The sequence below is a fragment of the Rosa rugosa genome, chromosome 5, assembly GCF_958449725.1.
Source record: "Rosa rugosa chromosome 5, drRosRugo1.1, whole genome shotgun sequence".
NCBI classification, from domain to species: Eukaryota; Viridiplantae; Streptophyta; class Magnoliopsida; order Rosales; family Rosaceae; genus Rosa; species Rosa rugosa.
The window spans coordinates 6,432,134-6,450,270 of record NC_084824.1 but is presented as its reverse complement, the minus strand read 5'-3'; the positions used below and the strand labels follow the sequence as shown (position 1 = coordinate 6,450,270).

The 18,137-nt window shown below is 38.2% G+C and overlaps 2 protein-coding genes across 8 annotated transcripts; both read right to left on the bottom strand.

Moving 5' to 3' along the window:
- Window positions 1-1,945: 1,945 nt before the first annotated feature.
- On the bottom strand, window positions 1,946-3,383 carry LOC133708432 (uncharacterized). The gene is made up of 4 exons (XM_062133892.1): window positions 3,131-3,383; window positions 2,974-3,047; window positions 2,769-2,841; window positions 1,946-2,429 (listed from the first exon to the last, which is right to left on the bottom strand). The coding sequence occupies exons 1-4, from the start codon at window positions 3,243-3,245 to the stop codon at window positions 2,218-2,220; spliced, it is 474 nt and encodes a 157-aa protein (XP_061989876.1). The 5' UTR covers window positions 3,246-3,383; the 3' UTR covers window positions 1,946-2,217.
- A 3,814-nt stretch (window positions 3,384-7,197) lies between these two features.
- LOC133709175 (uncharacterized) lies at window positions 7,198-12,271 on the bottom strand. Of its 7 annotated transcripts, none has more exons than XM_062134833.1 (6): window positions 12,248-12,271; window positions 11,488-11,546; window positions 10,307-10,385; window positions 9,199-9,971; window positions 7,681-8,726; window positions 7,198-7,581 (listed from the first exon to the last, which is right to left on the bottom strand). In XM_062134833.1, the coding sequence occupies exons 3-6, from the start codon at window positions 10,314-10,316 to the stop codon at window positions 7,470-7,472; spliced, it is 1,941 nt and encodes a 646-aa protein (XP_061990817.1). In that variant the 5' UTR covers window positions 10,317-10,385; window positions 11,488-11,546; window positions 12,248-12,271; the 3' UTR covers window positions 7,198-7,469. The 7 variants fall into 7 exon arrangements, with proteins under 7 accessions (XP_061990817.1, XP_061990815.1, XP_061990813.1 ...); XM_062134831.1 differs by lacking the exon at window positions 12,248-12,271 and adding an exon at window positions 11,995-12,233 and having other exon boundaries at window positions 10,307-10,388; XM_062134829.1 differs by lacking the exon at window positions 12,248-12,271 and adding an exon at window positions 11,995-12,233.
- Window positions 12,272-18,137: the final 5,866 nt, after the last annotated feature.

Genomic DNA, 18,137 nt, shown 5'->3' with positions numbered 1-18,137 from the left:
ATTCAAAAATATGATTTACCTAGATTACTCATCACTTAACTACATAATAAGAAAGAAAACTTCGCACAATTCCGCTGACATCTCTTCATGACTTCATATATCTAACATTCAAATTAAGTCAAAATCATGCTTTTAACATAATCAGATCAAGATTAAATGCAGACGGTCTGGCTAAGGGAAATTCAAGGCCTGCTGCTTGTGGTGGAGTGTTTAGAAGTGCTCAGTGGTGGAACTGTATAAGGGTCTGGGGGGTCCGGACCCCTGCCAATTGAATACTTTCTTAATTAGCTGATCCTTGCCGATCATGAATACCTTGATTATTAGAGCTATACTATATTTGAAGTTTTGAACGCAACCCCACCACTATATAATCTATCCTTTCTCTTTTAATACCATACCTCAATATATGAATTCCTTTAATCTTACCTTTTGTATTTGATTGATATTTAATTTTAGAAGATATATATCAAACATAGATTTTGATCCGGCAAGAACTTCAATATGGTTGTAAAAAGACATTAACTACTGTTAATTATTTGTTCTTTTTATACTTCAATTTTATGTTTAGGATGACAAAAAGAGTGTTTTTTACATTTGGACCCCCCCCGCCACCCCCCCCCCCCCCCCCCCAACTTTTAATCCTGGTTCCGCCCCTGGAAGTGCTAATGGTCTTTTTCAGGGTGGCTTATGTCAAGCTTTGGGGGTTCAAACTTCTCTTTTTTGCAGACCTTCTTGCGGTAATCATTGGAATTGATATTGCTTTTAGAAGTGGATGGTATCATCTCTGGCTGGAAAGTGATTCAATGGGTGTTCTTCAATGTATTTATTCTCAGGTTTTTGAGCCTCCATGGTCTTTACGGACTCGTTGGCTTAATTGCTTGACCCAAATGCGTGGTATGGAGATTAGATGTTCTCATATTTATCATGAGGGTAACATGATTGCATATTCTATCGCAATTTTGGGTTTAAATTATTCTTCATTGCAATGGTTTGCTTCCGCACCTCCAGTGATCTAACTACCTTTGCATTATGATTCATTGAGTTATCCCTATCAATGCGGTTAACGGGATTGTATTTCATGGACTTGATGGAAATATTTTTTAAGCATGTCATGAAGGGGCTACAAGTAATGATAAGTTCATTTCGTGCAATTGGGACATCAATGTTGGCTACTGTTGGATTTTCTTTCTACGTACATTTATGGTTCCCATGTAGTTGGTGCTTGTATGGAAATTGGTGCTCTCGTTACGTTACTCTTTTGCTGCTATATTTTTGGCTGGAGAAGATCAGTTGCTTTTGGGTTTTTCTTTTGGGAGGCCTTTATAGTTTTCAATTGAGTTTCTTCATCTCAAATCTTAGATCATTGTATTCTTCTTTTTTCAGGAGAGGTTTTGGTCTGGTCCCCCTCTCCCTTTATTGTATTTTCTTTTTCTCTTTTAATAATATTAAATGGGGGGATGGGCGGTGGGTTTCCGGGTGTAGCGATCCTCTCCTCTTATGAGGAGGGTAAGCGCCTCGCGCAATGACCTCTAACAAATGGCTGATATCGCCTAATCCTCTATTAATTAAAAAAAAAAGAAGGTCAAGATTACTCGAAATTAACGCTCCCTATTAGGGCGCCAATATTCAAATGTATGCATACCTCCTTTAATATATCACTTAAGAATTGCATGCTAGCTTAATTAATTAGTCTAATTAGTGTAAATAAGTACATATGTAAATGTGAAAAATGTACCGTGCTATAGGAATCGGGTCTACCAAGGATGATTGTCACCCACTTGTATTACAAAACAATGTTGTTTACTATAATCAAGCACGTAATGTTAGGTTACACCTAATAATTATAATACTAATTATACTATACTATAATTATAATTAAGCTTATAGTTATAAAAATAATGTAAGTTGTAAGAGAGACCGCGTTACGAAATGTTGGGGTTTGTAGCCCACATTTGATTACTAGTGAACAAACACAACACAAGAAGGCTTAGAACGAATAAGTAGGGTCCTTACTCCTAGTTAGTAATTAACCAAGCAAATCTTGGGCTTTGCTCCCTAATGTCGGCCACAATAGATGGTTGCAAGACATATCCCTCAGTTCCCTAATTACAATAACCTTACTTTTTGCAAAATTAACCAGTAATGTGTGTATCCGCAGCAGTTATGTTTTGTCTGTGTACTACTTCTGATCCAGGCTAGAGACGAAACATGCATGTTTCATGGAGTTGCTGCTGCTGCAACTTTAACGCCCTTTGGCTTCAAGGACTTGTTGTGTATGGGGCGTCGTCTTCTGACTTTGGAATAGTCCATTGTGAAGAACGCCGATGTGTCCTCGTCGTTGCTCTCCATCCATTCCTGCCATGTCCCTGAACTGCTTCTGTGCTTCACCTCTACACCTTCTTCTTCTTTATGGATCAATGGCTTAGTACCTGAAGTCATAGAGATTAATTGGTTTTAGTTCATCACTCAAATTGATTTAGGTCAATGTGGACGTGACTGATATATAAAAATAAATTACTTCTGTAGATCATTGACTAAATGACATTCTTAGTTAATTACTTGGAAAAACTAAATTAATTAACTACATAGAATTGCACGCCTTTAAGAAATTCCTAGCTGTAGCTATCTTATTAATTAGCTATTCATGCCAAGAGAGCAGTTGGCTAACCGCAGAAAATTTAAACTTGAATCCCTCCTAAACATATTTTCATCATGAGCAAACATCATTAGAGATCATGAACAAGTTTTTCGAATGCTAATCTACATACCTGCAGCTAGAACATTTTGCTTCGGCTGCTTTTTGTGATTAGGTGCTGAATCTTGGCCTTCTTGTCCTACAACCTGTTTTTCAGAACATAGAACGGAAACAGATTAGTTACGAAGTGATATACTGAGTTGAACCTAGCTAAAAACCGATGACGAATTAATGAGAAAAGATATGTTTGAGGAAGCTAGAGCTATGATTGTTCTTACAGTAGCTTCTATTTCAGTGAGTCGAAGCTTTCTTGGCAATGCATGGAACTGAGAGACTTGAACTTCTTTCTTGGCTGCTCAGAAATGCAACAACGTAATTAATACGACTTCATTTTCATCTTGAGAGAGAGAGAGAGAGAGAGAGAGAGAGGATTACCAGCTACTTTACTCCATGGCTGCACATGAATTTGCAGAGAATAAGCACAAGGTGTTAGCAAAGTAGAGAGAAGAATGCATAGCATAGTGACACTGGTGGAGAATACCAGCTCCATACTATCTGAATTATCTGAGATGATTGTGAATGAGTAGACTAGCTAGCTTCTTTCAGTGTTATAAGTACTTGGTACTGGTTGGAAATTCACAGAGAAAAGGAGGAGAGATGGGAGGAATACACAGAGCACAAAACTTAGAGTTCCAAAACACTTGAGTAGATGGAAATGTCTGTATATATTTATTCTATACATGCTTTCCCCTTTTAAAGGGTTTCACACCATTTGGGTTGGTTTTGTCACCTTCTATACACTACTATACATGTAGGACCCTTTCTTTTTTATAACAACAATGTTTAATTTCACACTTCTCCATCACTCCAAAATGGCAAAATGTTAATACCTGTTTTAGCTTCAACTTTAGCACAACCCTTTCTTGCCCATAAGGGGAGAAAGAAAGATATTCTACTGTTTCATTATGACATGTTCTTGATTCTGTGTATCAGAATCCCAACTTCTGCATAGCTCAAAAGGTGCAAAGGCCACCTCGTATGTCAAATGAATCATAACAATGCAATTAGTAGCTTACATAAATTCTTTCTTCTTCATGGGCTAGCTGCCTTAGAGCATTGAAATCAATAAATGTATGCAATGTCAACAATGATGCCAACTTTTACAAGCAAACCAACTAAGGAATGGTGTGGTTAATTTCTTCACTAAGGTGAGAAAATATGTTAAATTATCTATTTTTATAATTTTTGGACATTTTATCGCACATCTTATCTTCATTTAAAAAAAAAAACGCTTATTCAGTTTATTTGAGACATTTTATCAAACATTTTGCCTTTACTTTAGAGAAAACCTCGTGTATACCACTGCTCAAAAGCCACCCAAAGCCCAATTTAAACAGTGTACCAAAGCCACTTCTTTGTATTTCTTCTTGGAATATATTAACCCCAACAGAAAGAAAAAAAATTTGCTAGTAATTTTCTTCTAATTTAGTGCATGAATCCATATTTTTCATGTATGCCAACTTTTAGAGTTGGATGGCATTGAAATAAGTTTTCAACATTACCGAGTAAACCAGCATGTAGCCCGAGAAACAAGGGTGAATTTTCTTTATAGGGAAAAATATTTAACAAATTATATATTACGTACAGCTTCTTTGATACATTGTAGTTAGCATCTTGCCTTCACTAATCACTATCAAGAAAACCTTACGTTCTCCTCCTACCTGGATTCACCGGTGCCCAGAAGCCATCGTGAAGCCCAATATAAACAGCAGGAAGCAACTTCTTCTTTTTTTTTGGTTACAAGGAAGCCCGAAAGGGTCTAAGAAAAAAGGAAACTAACTAGAGAGCAGGAAGTTAGAGCCTACAACTCTAGTATGGTCACTGCCAGCAGTATCATCAAGGAGCGTCTAAACTGTATGAGGGGAAGGTTGATCCCAAAAAATTGTTTCCCAAGAGAAGTTAAATACCATCCTTTGCCAAAATATCCGCTGCAAAGTTCCGTTCCCTATGGATGTGGTGGATAGAACAGAAATCAAACTCTTGTATCATATCTCTGCAATTGGCAATAAGAGTCCCAAGAATATTTCCAGAATTTATGAGATTTACCACAATGGCCGAATCACTTTCAACTTCCAATCTTTTAATGTGGAGATCAAGGGCAAGCTTTAAGCCAATGTAAAGGCCCCAAGCTTCAGCTTCGACAATCTCACCAACTCCCATACTGTGAGTGAACCCTTTAATCCAAACACTAGAACTGTTCCTAATGAGACCACCACCTCCAATCACTCCTGCATAAGATCTGGAACCATCAATGTTCAATTTGAAATTGTTTGCAGCAGGTTTCATCCATTGAAGGGTTACAAACTGACGAGGCCTATTATCAATACTAGGCTTGGAAGCAATAGAAATCTCAGTGGCACCCAACATCTAGCGAGATTTTCTCTCAACTCTAGCGACTCTCTTCACCCTCTAGTGCCCTAGGCGGCATCTTTGTCACCTCTCAGTGCTTCTCAACGTTCTTCCACCTTCCATGGCTTCCATCGACGCAGTGACTGCTAGCTTTGCCGCTTCTCTGGCACTTGCTGATGGAGGAAAAGCTCCAGATCTGGGAAGGATTGGAGGAGGGCCTGTTCGCAGGTCTTCTCAATCTTTTCTTCTTGGCAAGCCGCTCACCCGGAAACCAGTTGATCCCTCCGCCTTCAAGGCTCACTTTCTCCGGACGTGGCTGGTGGACAAGGAGTTTAGGGTTCAGGAACGCGCGGACAACCGCTTCTTATTCTCTTTTGGATCTGTTCGGGATCGGAACAAGGTTCTAAAGGGTGGTGTGTGGTGTTATGATCGTGCTCCGGTCTGCCTGGAGGAATATGATGGCGTTCTAGCCATTGTGGACGTCCCTCTGAAACATATCAGAATCTGGGTTAGGGTTTCTGGTATCCCTCCCCTCTATGAGGAGCCAGACAACTTCATTCTCGTCGGAAATCTGCTAGGAGGCTACCTTGATTATGACAAGAAGGAATTTCGCAAAGGTATCGTCCGCATCCTTTTTTCTCACGATATCTCTAAACCTGTTCTCTTGGAGCGTCGAGTTTTCTTGGCCACAGGTGTTGAACCTACACTGACATTCCAGTTCGAACACCTTAAGGGTCGTTGCTCACAGTGTGGATTGGTTACACACTCTGGTGCAAAATGTGAGGAACCCAATGCCGTGGTTTCTACCCCTAGGGTTTTGCGTTTTGGTGGAGGTCCTCCTATCTCCGGTGAAGGCTTCTCCTTCTCGGCTCAGAATAACATTGATTTGCCTTTGCCTTCCTCTACTCTGCTGAAGAAGAGGAAGCCGGTCATTCGGCGACTGGAGCGATCGCCCTCTGGTCCTGCTACTAAGGAGACTACCGTGCCCATCACGGCAGCGTTAGAAGGCATGCTTGAATCTGTGTTGCAGGATCAAACTATTGGGGGGGCTTCCGGCACTTCTTCCGAACCTAGTTCTGAGGACCTGATTGTTGCCCCCAAACAAGCTGTGGATAAGCCAACTTTGACCTATAAGAAGAGAGTTCATGAGGAAGCGAGTGTACCCTCGCCGAAGAAGTTCAAGACTATTCTTGGTGGCAAGTTACTAACACTACAGGCTGGTGCCCTCGGCCTAGTCGAAGCAGAGGATGATTTTACTCTTGTTAAACTGAAGAAGAAGATGGGTCGACCACTTGGCAGTAAGAATAAAGGCCCTCGGTCTCAAAAGAAGGCTGGGATAACTCCTTTACGACTCACCTATCCTTCTGCTAAGCCTGTTCCAGAAGCTGGCCCTTCAGGCAAGGGCAAAGGAAAGCTCTAGGCTTTCCTTTCTTTGTGTCTAGCAATTGAGGTATAGTCTGGGGCTATGAAAGTTGACTTCCCTAGTTGTACACCAATTGAGGTCTCTAGGCGACTAGGGTGGTCATGACAAGAACTTAGATAGTTTGGAGTTTGTTTCTTTGCTTAAGCACTTTAATAATTGTGCGCATTTGTTTACAATGAGGGTCACCTGTCATATGTTTGGCGGCTTGTGCCATTCGAATGCTGTTGGTATGAGACAACCTATGATGTACGTGCCTTCTGACCATGGATAAGTAATGAAATTATCTATTTCTAAAAAAAAAATAGAAATCTCAGTGGCATATTGAAGAATAATTTTTTTAGGATTATGAGGAAAAGTGAAATGAGCCTCAAAGATGCCTTTGTTCCTCCATTTCCAAATGTACCAGCAAACAATGATGAAGAATTCATTCCAGTCAAAGGAAAGCCTTTTACATCCTTTATGGAGAAGATTAGCAGCAATCCAGTCATTCCAATTGAGCCAGAAGGTACGTATACCTTTCATTTTTACAGGGATAGCAACTTCTTTGAATATTTTCTTCTTGGAATATATTTATCAAGTTTTTTTTTTTTTTTTGCTTATGATTAATCAATCTGTATATATCAATCAATATCTTAGGAATTGGCTTGAAATAGGACCAGGCCACCAAAGATAAACCAAACCAGGAGCTCACTGGGGACAATTTTCTTATAGAACTCAGCAATCTAATAGATTTACAGTGACTAAATAATTTTGACACGCAAAAATAAACCAATGAGAGAAAATGAAAAAATTATAAGATACTGCTTAGACCTTAGAGTGCACGCATAAATACCTACAATCCTACTGCAAATTACATCCCAAGACAGAGAGCATGATGTATGTATTGACGAATAATATTTTGGGCTGCATATATTCAACTTAAAACTAAGGACATAGAGGCATTCAGAAACTACAGCAGAAAATACCCCGCTTCCAACCCTTATGTTTACGCAAAAGCTTCCGGTCAGCTTTTGCCATTCTCACCGGACTGCTGAATGGTTCATGCGGATGCATACTGCATGCCAAAGAAAACATGTCAACGAGTCAATCATGTAGTTGGGGAAACTTAAAAACTGTTTGTATACAAAAGATCAGAAGTTTGAGTGTAACTCACACAGGGAAGGCAAATGAGCGGGTGCTGGTTGCGCTGCTGTCTGATCGAAGGGAGATACTGCCAGAATAAGGTATTGGTCCCGAACTATTTATGAGACTCGAGACATGACCTACTGCAGCAAAACTCGAATCTCCCAGATCACGTTGAAGAAGGAATCCATCTGAATCAGAATAAGGTATTGGTACCGAACTATTTATAAGACTCAATGAGTTACGTACTGCAGAGAAACTTGATTCCCCCTGATCATGTTGCACTTCACTCGAAGCATTGTGTGTACCTGAATAAGGTATTGGTTCCTTATAATTTATAAGGGTCGAGAAAGGAACTCCTGCGGAGAAACTAGTCTCTCCCACCTCATGTTGAACTTGGATCGGAACATCCTGTGCATTAGAATTCCCCTCTTTAAGATATTGGTCTCTGGCAATAGTCGCAGGGACTAAAGAATGTTGAACTTGGCTTGAAACAATCTCTGAATCAGAAATGTCTTCATCAACCATGGACGTATTTGAAGTTTCAGGACGTTGACAGGCACCATTTTCAGGACAATCCCCTCTGGCAATAGTCACAGGTGCTAAACAAGGCTGAACTTTGCTTGAAATAGTTTTTGAATCACATATGTCATCACTATCATCTTCAGACATATTTTGAGTTTCAATATGTTTGCTGAACCCATTTTGGGGACAGACATCCCCGAGAATGTCTGAACAGTTCAAACCACAAGAACTGCTTCCTCCTTTGTCCGCTTTAAAATTGTTGGACAACTCGTCAAGAAGACAGTTTGATCCATCAGTGGAAGGGACAGGATCCAGGTTTGGAAATCTAATAATCGATACAGGTGCTGAACGGTCCAAACAAACAGTAATGCTTCCATTCTCCACTTCACTAATGTCAGATAACTTATCAACATGGCAGTTTAGTTCTACAGCTGAAGGAACAGGATCTCGCTTCAAGAACGCTCCATTCTCAATATCCTTAGATTCTTCCTTTGCTGAAACCAAAGCACTGCTGTGAGTTGCTGCTATTTCACTTTCCTTGTCACTCGATATCTGCATTAAAACCATAGCAAACTAACATCAGATTCTACAAATCATTGATATACTTTTCCACAGCATCTAGCTAAAATTCTAACTTCCACCAAATTATTGCTGGTGGCAAGAGAGTTGTAGAGCTGTCAGTCCGTGCGACCAAGGACAAGCACAACATAGGTTATGATTGCTATGAAGAATTAAAAGGTGTAATTCCAATTGAAAAGAGAGTTATTGATCTTACCTTTCACCTTGTAAACTTTTTATTTTTATTAATCAAATATTAAAACTCCCATCTCAGTTCCTAACTTTGCAAAAGCACCAACATACCAGTAACCTATAAAAAACTACCATGGAACCTGAATTCCAATACTCTCAAAACTCCATATAGTGTCTGAATTGGGAAAAACATTTTATTTGAAGTAAAGGGAGTGCTTTTCCATTACAACATTTCTAAAGTAAATTATGCAATAATAAAAGTTTAGGTGTATACCTGAACAGTATCTTGTACAGCTTCATTGCTGGCCTTACTAGAGGACTTGGAGTTCAAATTCTGTGTTCGCAAGTTTTCAGGGGAAATCATGTCTCTGGACACATCAATTGCAGTTTTCTCTGATGCATCATACATTGCTTCTTCTCTCTGCACCAGATCCTTGGCATCACAAGCAATGACAAAATCCTTCTTTACATCATATTTCTGTGCAGAAGACTTGAAATCATCTGGAATGGTCATAAAAATGTCCATTTGTTGTTCAAGCAGTAGGTGTTTCTGATCCTTATCAGGAGACAAATAAGTGCAAAATGCCTTCTCATCCACGTCTGTCTCAAACCGGATCTTCTCTTGGGAAGGCACTCCCTCATCTATGCAGATATCCTTGATATTATTGCAACTACTCTCTTTGTAACAAACCGTCAGTTCTGGCAAGTCGCATTCTGTAACACTTTTGTCCATATAATATTCTGATTGCTTCCCTGAAGATTCTAATTTTTCAGGCGCAAAACCTTTAACTTCACCTTCATTACAGGTTTCCAAATCATCCACACTCTTTGAACAATCAAATCTTGATGCAGTCAAGTCAATTCCATCATTTTGAACAGCATCTTCCTCATTGTCCTTCGAATCAAACAAAACCCTGGTCTGACTTTCCTTCCCAATCCAATTTGCTGATTGTAATCCCCCAGAATTCAGAGTAATCTCATTGTGATCAAAAGGTTTATAATCAGGCTTGTGGCTTAAACTTAATTGGCCAAACACCGGTTCCCTCTCTGCAGTAAATGATATTTCTTTAATATGAGTATAAGAACTCGACAACAGGAGGAAGATTTAAAAGGTTTGCAAAGGTAGAACAACCCCAAGTGGATGCTAAAAGGAGTACTCTAACCCCTGAAGACTTGGGGTGCCTATTTACTTTAAAAGCAAAACTCACCCCCACGCCAGTCAATGAGGGAAAGAAGGCTACAGCATTCTACATTAGTCGTAAGTGATTCAATATCTATTTTATGAAAATATTCTCAAATATATAAAAAATTATGAAACTTCAATGGAGACAGAAACATGAGAACTAAAACTTGATGCAATTCAAGATTATAAAAGAACTTACCGAGTTTCATGTTTACATGGATTCTGTAGTGCAGAAGAAAGCTTCCAAGCTACTGCAGGGGATATTTTCAAGAATTGGCCTGCTGATCAAAATGCATTGCATTTGTTAGATACCAACCATATGAACCAAGTTTGAATAACATGTGAAGACAGTAACGCTTTAGTTATAGGAAATATCACAAGATTCAATGATTCATGCAGCTCTATGAACGTGTATATGATTTATCACAAACTAGTGAAAAATCTGAAAGATGCATCAAAAGCAGACATGAAATTCAAACATTGCTGGATAACCACCTTAGAGCCTCAACAGCAATAATTAATAGAAGTTTAGTGAAAAATAATAATCACCAGCTCCCACAACTACATTATTGCTCTTCATAATGAAGAAAAAGTAATAGAAAACGGTGGGTTTTGAAGGAAAGTATTAGGTAATGGTGGGTTACAACTGAGCAGTCTAAGACCCATGGAAAGAAAAGAAGATGACCACCCTGATATGTTAACAAAACCGAAAAAAAAAATACAAAATACAAAATGCCACCCACAAACACAAAGTTTTCCATCTCACACACAACATAATAAATCAAAAACATTTTCATCAAGTAATACCTATTTGGAAATTTCTGGGAAGGAAAAAGAAAAAATAATAGTTTTTTTTTTCCAGCTACAAAATCTGGATACATAACCAACATCTCAGAAGTTCTTTTGTTTCTTTTCCACCAAAAGTAAAACAATGAAAAACCCCAAAACCAATGTTAAAGATAATAGTAGGGAGACATAAAATCAGTTCAGAGGCTGATTGTTTTTGGCAGAGAGTGGACAGACTCTACCGTGGACTCCAAAAAGACAACAGAAAAGGTTGTGACTTTTTTGAGGGAGGCTCAGCCTCCACAGACTTTAAAGAGCTAAACAATTAGTAAAATATTGAAATCAAAGACCTTTCCCTGTTCCCGGTCACTACCATTTCTATTTGTCAATCAAACAAAACTGATCAGATCTAACCCAGCAGAATTCAGACAAGAAATGAATAAACAAACAGAGGGAAAAGTGAAAACCCAGACTCGAATCTCTCCAGATGGGAAGAAAACTAGTAAAAATGGAGGAATAAGAAAGATCTAAATCAGATCCCAGAAGATATTAAATCATACAACAACAAAAAATAAAAACTTGAAAAGACAGTACCTTGAATCTGGTAAGTAATCCACAGAACAGCAGCTTCCTCTGCCTCAGTTCAGAACCAACTGCACCCACAACCAGAACCCAGAACCCAGAACAATAACAATCAGCTCCAGAATTGAGAGCAAAAGACTCAAAACAGCTAATACATATATATATAAACAAAAACAATACCCTTTTACACAACTTTCAGATCGTAATCCCAGTATTAAATTCAAAACAGAGGAAACAGAGTTAAAGACGAAGTGAAACCTTAGGTAAAGAGAAAACATTCCGTCGTAGTAGTTGAATTAAAAACGATCAAGGGTATCCGAGCCCAAAATCACAGTGATACTTTGATGACAGATACAGAGATAAAGAAAGTAAAACTAGAAAGAAAAAAAAAAAAAAAAAGAGAGTAGAACGGGAAGAAGTTTTGGCTTGTGGCCTAATAAATAGAATTGGTTTCAGCATTTAATACCAAAGCCCTTATCCCAAAAAACTGAATTCCAGACCTCCTTTACTCCTCCTTACCTGTCCCAGTTCTCACTTCCACAACCACCGCAATCACTACCGGGTGATCACGATCGCCGGAAACACACGGGCACAGTAAATAATAATAGTAGTAAGTAGTAACTAACAATTACAATGGCTTGGTGCTGCTGGACTAGTGCTCGGAGCTTGTAACTTTGACTCTCTCTCTCTCTCTATCTATATATTTTCTGTTATATATATAGATCATCAACTTTTTTGTTCGTTTCAGGGATCTCCGAGGTTTTTTTCTTACATATATATTAAGCGATATGGCGTCAGGGTGGGGCCCAGCTGCTCTAACGAGTTTCATCCTCTCCACTTTCCGAAAGTCTGAGGGAGCAGAGTGGCGGCGACGACGTTGTAGCTGTCGCTTTCGGGGGGGGGGGGGGGGGGGGGGGTTAGAGACTGCCTGGGGGATTGTGGGCCGTTGGATGTGGGGGGGGGATCATGCGGTGGTCCGAGTTTGGAGGGTGGGTTACGGTGGGGCGGCGGTGCAGGGGATTGGGAGATAATCAGAAAGGGCCGCTTTTTAGTTTTTACTTCTGGGGAGGGGGGGGGGGGGGATCTGCTTGGTGCACACGTGGTGGGGCGGTGTGGTGGTTTTTGCTAATGTGCGCTGCGAGGGGGGGGGGACGTGAGCCTTTTCTTGTCGGCATTCAGCTAGGGATAAAAAGGTGGGGCCAAGTAGAAAATGAATTTAATATTTTAATTTTTTTTCTTTATTTTATGGAATCAACGAAAACAACTATTACATAAACTCTTAATCAATACTTAAAACATCAATTCTAAACAAAAAAAGTGTTGCTAGCTTTTGGAGAATATGAACGAATAATTCAAACAACTTTCTGACCATCGAGATTAGCCAAAGCATCTGTCAATAAATTGACGTTCTAAAAGATGTGATCGAAAGATGTAGAATTGAGTATACCATGAATAATTTCATTATACGTTCATCAGTGGCGTAAAGTATAGTGTGCCATGCCTCATGGCTGTTAAACATGCCCTTTGCTTTTTTGCCAAGTTGCTTGCATACTAAACAAGAAAAACATATGAATGAGAAAAGTATATTATGGGACATTATGTCATTCCACCAATAAAGGTACTTATGAACGAACCTGAGAGATATTTTCACTTTAACTTTCACATTAATGAGTAATGACCATATCCAATATAATCCGCGATTTATTCACATGGTAAGAAATGAACGGGTAGGGATTGATTGAAGAGTATCCAACTCTTAAAAGAAAGCCAATTATAGTCCCACTTAAAGTAGAATATGCGGTAGTTCTAATTTTGATGAGGTCCCAAACCTAATATTCTGGCTAGGAGTAGCTAGGGCGCAGTGATGAGGCTATGTATGTAGATTGTAGCTCCCCAAGTTGATGATATAGTAATCTAGCTAGCTATATATTTGTAATGATCGAGCAATATGATTTCTTTTATTTTTAAACTAGTATATACTCTACGATTCATATACAGACCGTATTATTGTGTTGTGGTTCCTATTTTAGGGACAGCAGCTAGAATTTAGCTCGAAACCAGACATACATGCTTGGAGATTAACTAGCCTAAACTCCTAAAGTATTCAGTTGAGTAATTTGTAAAAGCAAACTTAAAGGCATGCATGGGAAAGCCTGCCGTAACTAGAGCAATAAGTAGTGGTGGATTGCGATGCAGCTGCATGTGTTGCTTGATGAGCTCCTGGGCTGGCGCAGGATTAGAAGTTAGCCTCCATTAGTCCATTCCTTCTTTTTTGGTCTAAATAATCGCATATTCAATCCAATTTTACGCACCAAACAAGTGTTTTACTGTAAAATTTGGGCTACCCATTTGAATGGGGTAGAGAGAGAGAGATAGAGAGAGAATTAATCATGTATGAGAGGGCATAGAATGGAGTAGCTCGAGTAGAGTAGGTAGGGCAGGTCGCAGCTAACTACCGGTAGGCCTTCATCATCTTTATGGTATCGATGGAGCTAGATAACAATAAGGACGAAGACTCTGATGGAGGGTGGGTTGAATTCAACAAACATATAGATCCATTGTTCCTCGACCCTTGAGTCCATGTCTTCTGTGTTGGGTTGTTTACAGTAAATCAGTAATAATACTACGTACAGTGTGACCACTTTCTTTTTCTCTCATCTCTCTTTCTCACAAAGGAAAAGAAACCTATTCATTGTGCTGTCCACAACAAAGCACAGCTAGTTTGTCAGTTCGATCATAATCATCGTTCATTTTCTACAATTACGTTTCTTATCTTCAATAATTATAGATGTCTTTTCCTAAAGTTTTAAGTACATTCGCTCTGTATTAGTGTGCAGGTCGATCAACACAAAACTAATTTAAACCAATTCTAAAGTACTCTCCCTGCCGTCGCGAGTTCTCTTCCAAACTGATTTGGGCCAGAGTCATGAGGTCACACTAGTTGCAAATGCCACACTTGTAAGTTGCAAAAGTCTGTAGAGAGATCGCACAGTTGAAGCTTGAAATGCCAAAGAGATTTAACGAGGCTATAAAGAGATCGGTAGACCACGATCTATCTAAAATAGTAAAATTCAAAACCCTAAATCGATCTCTCGTAATAATTTACTACTGATCGATATTTAGAAAGAATAAAAGAAAGAAACTAAATGAAATTATTATACTAATAATAATATATAGGTGCACTTCACTTTATCATACAAAGAACCTTTTAGGTATGCAATGGCGCCACTTGATCACAATGCATGAGAGTTTTGACCTCCGAGCAATCAAAGACATATTTGCATAGGGATTCCATACTTTCTTCTTCTTCTTCTTTCATCTGGGGCAATTCGATTCTTCTGTTTTTTTGTGTGTACCTGCAGTTTACATGTGGAGACTGGAGATCCCAACTGAACTTTTTAACTTAATTAATTGGACTGACGGTAGCTAACAAATACTATAACTTAAAAAATTAAGGTAAGATTGTTATAAATTATATCATGGTCGACATGCATGAGTAACAGTATGTCAGTATCCGATGTGCCATTTTGCAATAGAAAAACTGGGGTTCTTCTTCTCTTCTCATTCTTCTTTCGTTTTGGAGGAAACAGATCCATCTAATTCAATAAAATGTTGTCTTCTGGCAACGTGGTCCAAATGGATTGTCAAAAATAAATAAATGAAATAATAAATTACATGCACAAATGTCAATGGTTTTTTTTTTTTTATATTGAAAATAATGTAAATTAACTCAATTCAGTGACCTCCCTCATATCACTACTTGGAATAACCTAAAGGGCATTGTGATTTCGAGTTCTGATTAATTGTTTGTGTTTATGTAAATGAAATTTCTAAATTATTGTAATTTAAAGATCAAAGGTTAATTATTTGGTCAAAAGCAAATGCAAATCAGAGATCTCATCATCAACTAAACAACCCATGGGATTGGAAAGCATGAACAGATGGACTTTTATTTTTAAATAACAGAACTTTCTGATATCAGCTGGAGGTTGGAGGCTGGAGGTAGGGTTTAGTCACACCATTCAACAAATATGGAGTAAATAAATCACAAGGAAAAAACGAGTCAATTAGGTTTTGAAAGTACAACTTAATTGATGAATAAAATCTTCACCAGCTGACTACTCTATATCTATATATGCAGATACAAACAAATCTTACAAATTTAAGTTTGTGGAAATTTTTCCTGTTCTTGGACTGAGATTTATTGAAAGCTAATTGATTGTTGATATGGGGAAACTTATTATATATATCAATCAATCCATTAGTATTCACTATAATAAATCGTTCACATTCAATCCATAGACTACTTGAATGGGAAGTGGAATACGCTTTTATGGATATAATTGTTTAAATGGGGTTGTTGGGATCACGGAATTGAGATGCTTCTTCAATGAGTTTTCATCTAACTAGCTAGCTACATTTGTTTACGGGATCTTACTTGACTTCATTAGTCATTTTGGAATCTTTTAGTTTACAAATCTTGTTACTTAGGGATAGGAACAAGTAATTTCTATCACCAAAATAAGAAATTTTTGCTTATGCAAAGTTGTATCGATCTGTCCAGGAAATTAGGTACCCGAATTTTAGTTGTAACTATTCCAACAATCTTCCTAAGATCTGTGCATGAATAATTTCACATCATTCTGCCATATATAGTTAATAGCTAGCTTCATATATGGATCTGGGAATGAATTCAGGAATCATTGTGGTACTGACATTGATAGGTTATGAGAGGCATCCTTCTCAGTTCTCATCAATCAATTCCCTCACCAAAACAAATTCCATCTAATCCAATTAATTTCGATGGACCACTGGTACACCTGGTCCTTGCCAATAAATACGGCAATTCATTTCAGTATCGATCAACTTAACTCTAGTCTGCTTTAAAAAAAATAAAAATAAATAAAAAACCTAACTCTAGTCTGATCTGTTGGAAGTTTGGACGAGCTAAGTCAGCTAACTAATATACAAACAACATATAGAGCAATGTTGGATTGTTGGTAAGAGATCGGGTTTCTGACTTTCTTGAATACAAGAATAACTTTCGTATAGTTGCTATCTATTGCAAATGATGAAATATGACATATTTCGATCATATGCCTAATAATATTTCAATCCATATTGTTGATGAAGTTTTATGTTTAAGTTTCGTAATTAAAGCAATGAATCAAGGTGAAAAGCGAGTAATTTTCTCTTTAATTTTAACCTCATCAATTTCTTTCCATAGTGCAGTATTGATTATGAAACCCTATTTGCGAAAAAGACTGTTCATATTTCTTTTAACCCCATTTGTGGGTTCGCATGAAGTTATAATTCATGAAACATCTCGATTACCAAGGTCGGACATGAGTTCAGCCTTTTTTCTTCTTCATCTGAATAGAGAATTTTATTATCAATGACTATTACAATTGGGGGGGGGGGGGGGCGGTGGTATAATGTGTCAAGCCCCCTTGTTTTGACGGGCCTCGAATTGTTTTCTTTTTTCAGAAACAATTTTATTTAAAAAGCATATAGTTGATATAAACATAGGAAGTATTCCTACTGGCTTGAGCACTTCATTTGCTCTCAGTCTCCTAGAGGTGGTGTAGTGTAGGGTTCCTCAAAATCTCTTGTCCCAAACATTGTCTCGAAGACCCTCATCTCTTATACTTCTTTTATTATATATAAGAGGACAGAAGAAGAATCCAAGTACTTGGGGGCAAATCAGACCAGAAAGCAGAAGCCAGTTTTGGAACAAATATTTGCCTCCCAATCCTGCTTAAATATCCCACAAGAAGACACAAGCTATCTTCCTTTGGATTTTGGCTCAGCTCCAGCCTCTAGCAGTTGTTGCGTTTCGGCCAAGGTAGGTCTCCCCAACTCCAAGTACACCCTTTTTCTGAAAATGACCCGGTCGGCCATCGATAATTGAGAGTGCTGATCGATAGAAATGATCGAAAAGCTAATTTTAGTAATTTATATGAAACCCTATTTTACCTTTATTTAGTTTAATTCCATATTTTTGTTGGTTACAAACGTGGATTTACTGAGAGCAAAATATATATATATATATATATATATATATATATATATATACCTGTAGCAGCGTGACTCGAGCCTCATCATCACCTCCAAGATTAATATATACTGCCCCATGTGTATTTGCCTTTGACTGTAAATATATATAAGCTTAAACCCTAGCTAGCTTGGGTTGAGATGTTGCCAGCGAAGTTTTCCGAGCAATTTGATATTTTGGATTGGCTTTGAGTGTTTTGACTTTCCTCTTGAGTGTTGGAAATTATGAAAGGGATGATGACCTGCATATCTGATCTGGCAAGAAGGATTGCATCCTTGCATTGCCGTCTTTTCAAAACTTGAAGGAAACTCTTTCTTCATTTCCAACTTTGCGTTGACATCATGACTTTGAACCCGTTTTTCTCTCTATTGTATTCTGTGAAAAAATGAAGACTAAAAATTACAAAAAAAATGCATAGTATTATAAGAAGAAAAATGATTGAAGGAATTTAGGTGTCTTAGAAACTAACTTTATATACTCTGTCCCTTGACTCACTTTATGTTATTTAAACTGGAATTTAGGGGTTTTCCAAGGTGTTACCCATTTGAACTGTGTAGCAATTTCGCAAAAGTTTGCGTTATAATTGATTTCATTCATGTGGCAATAC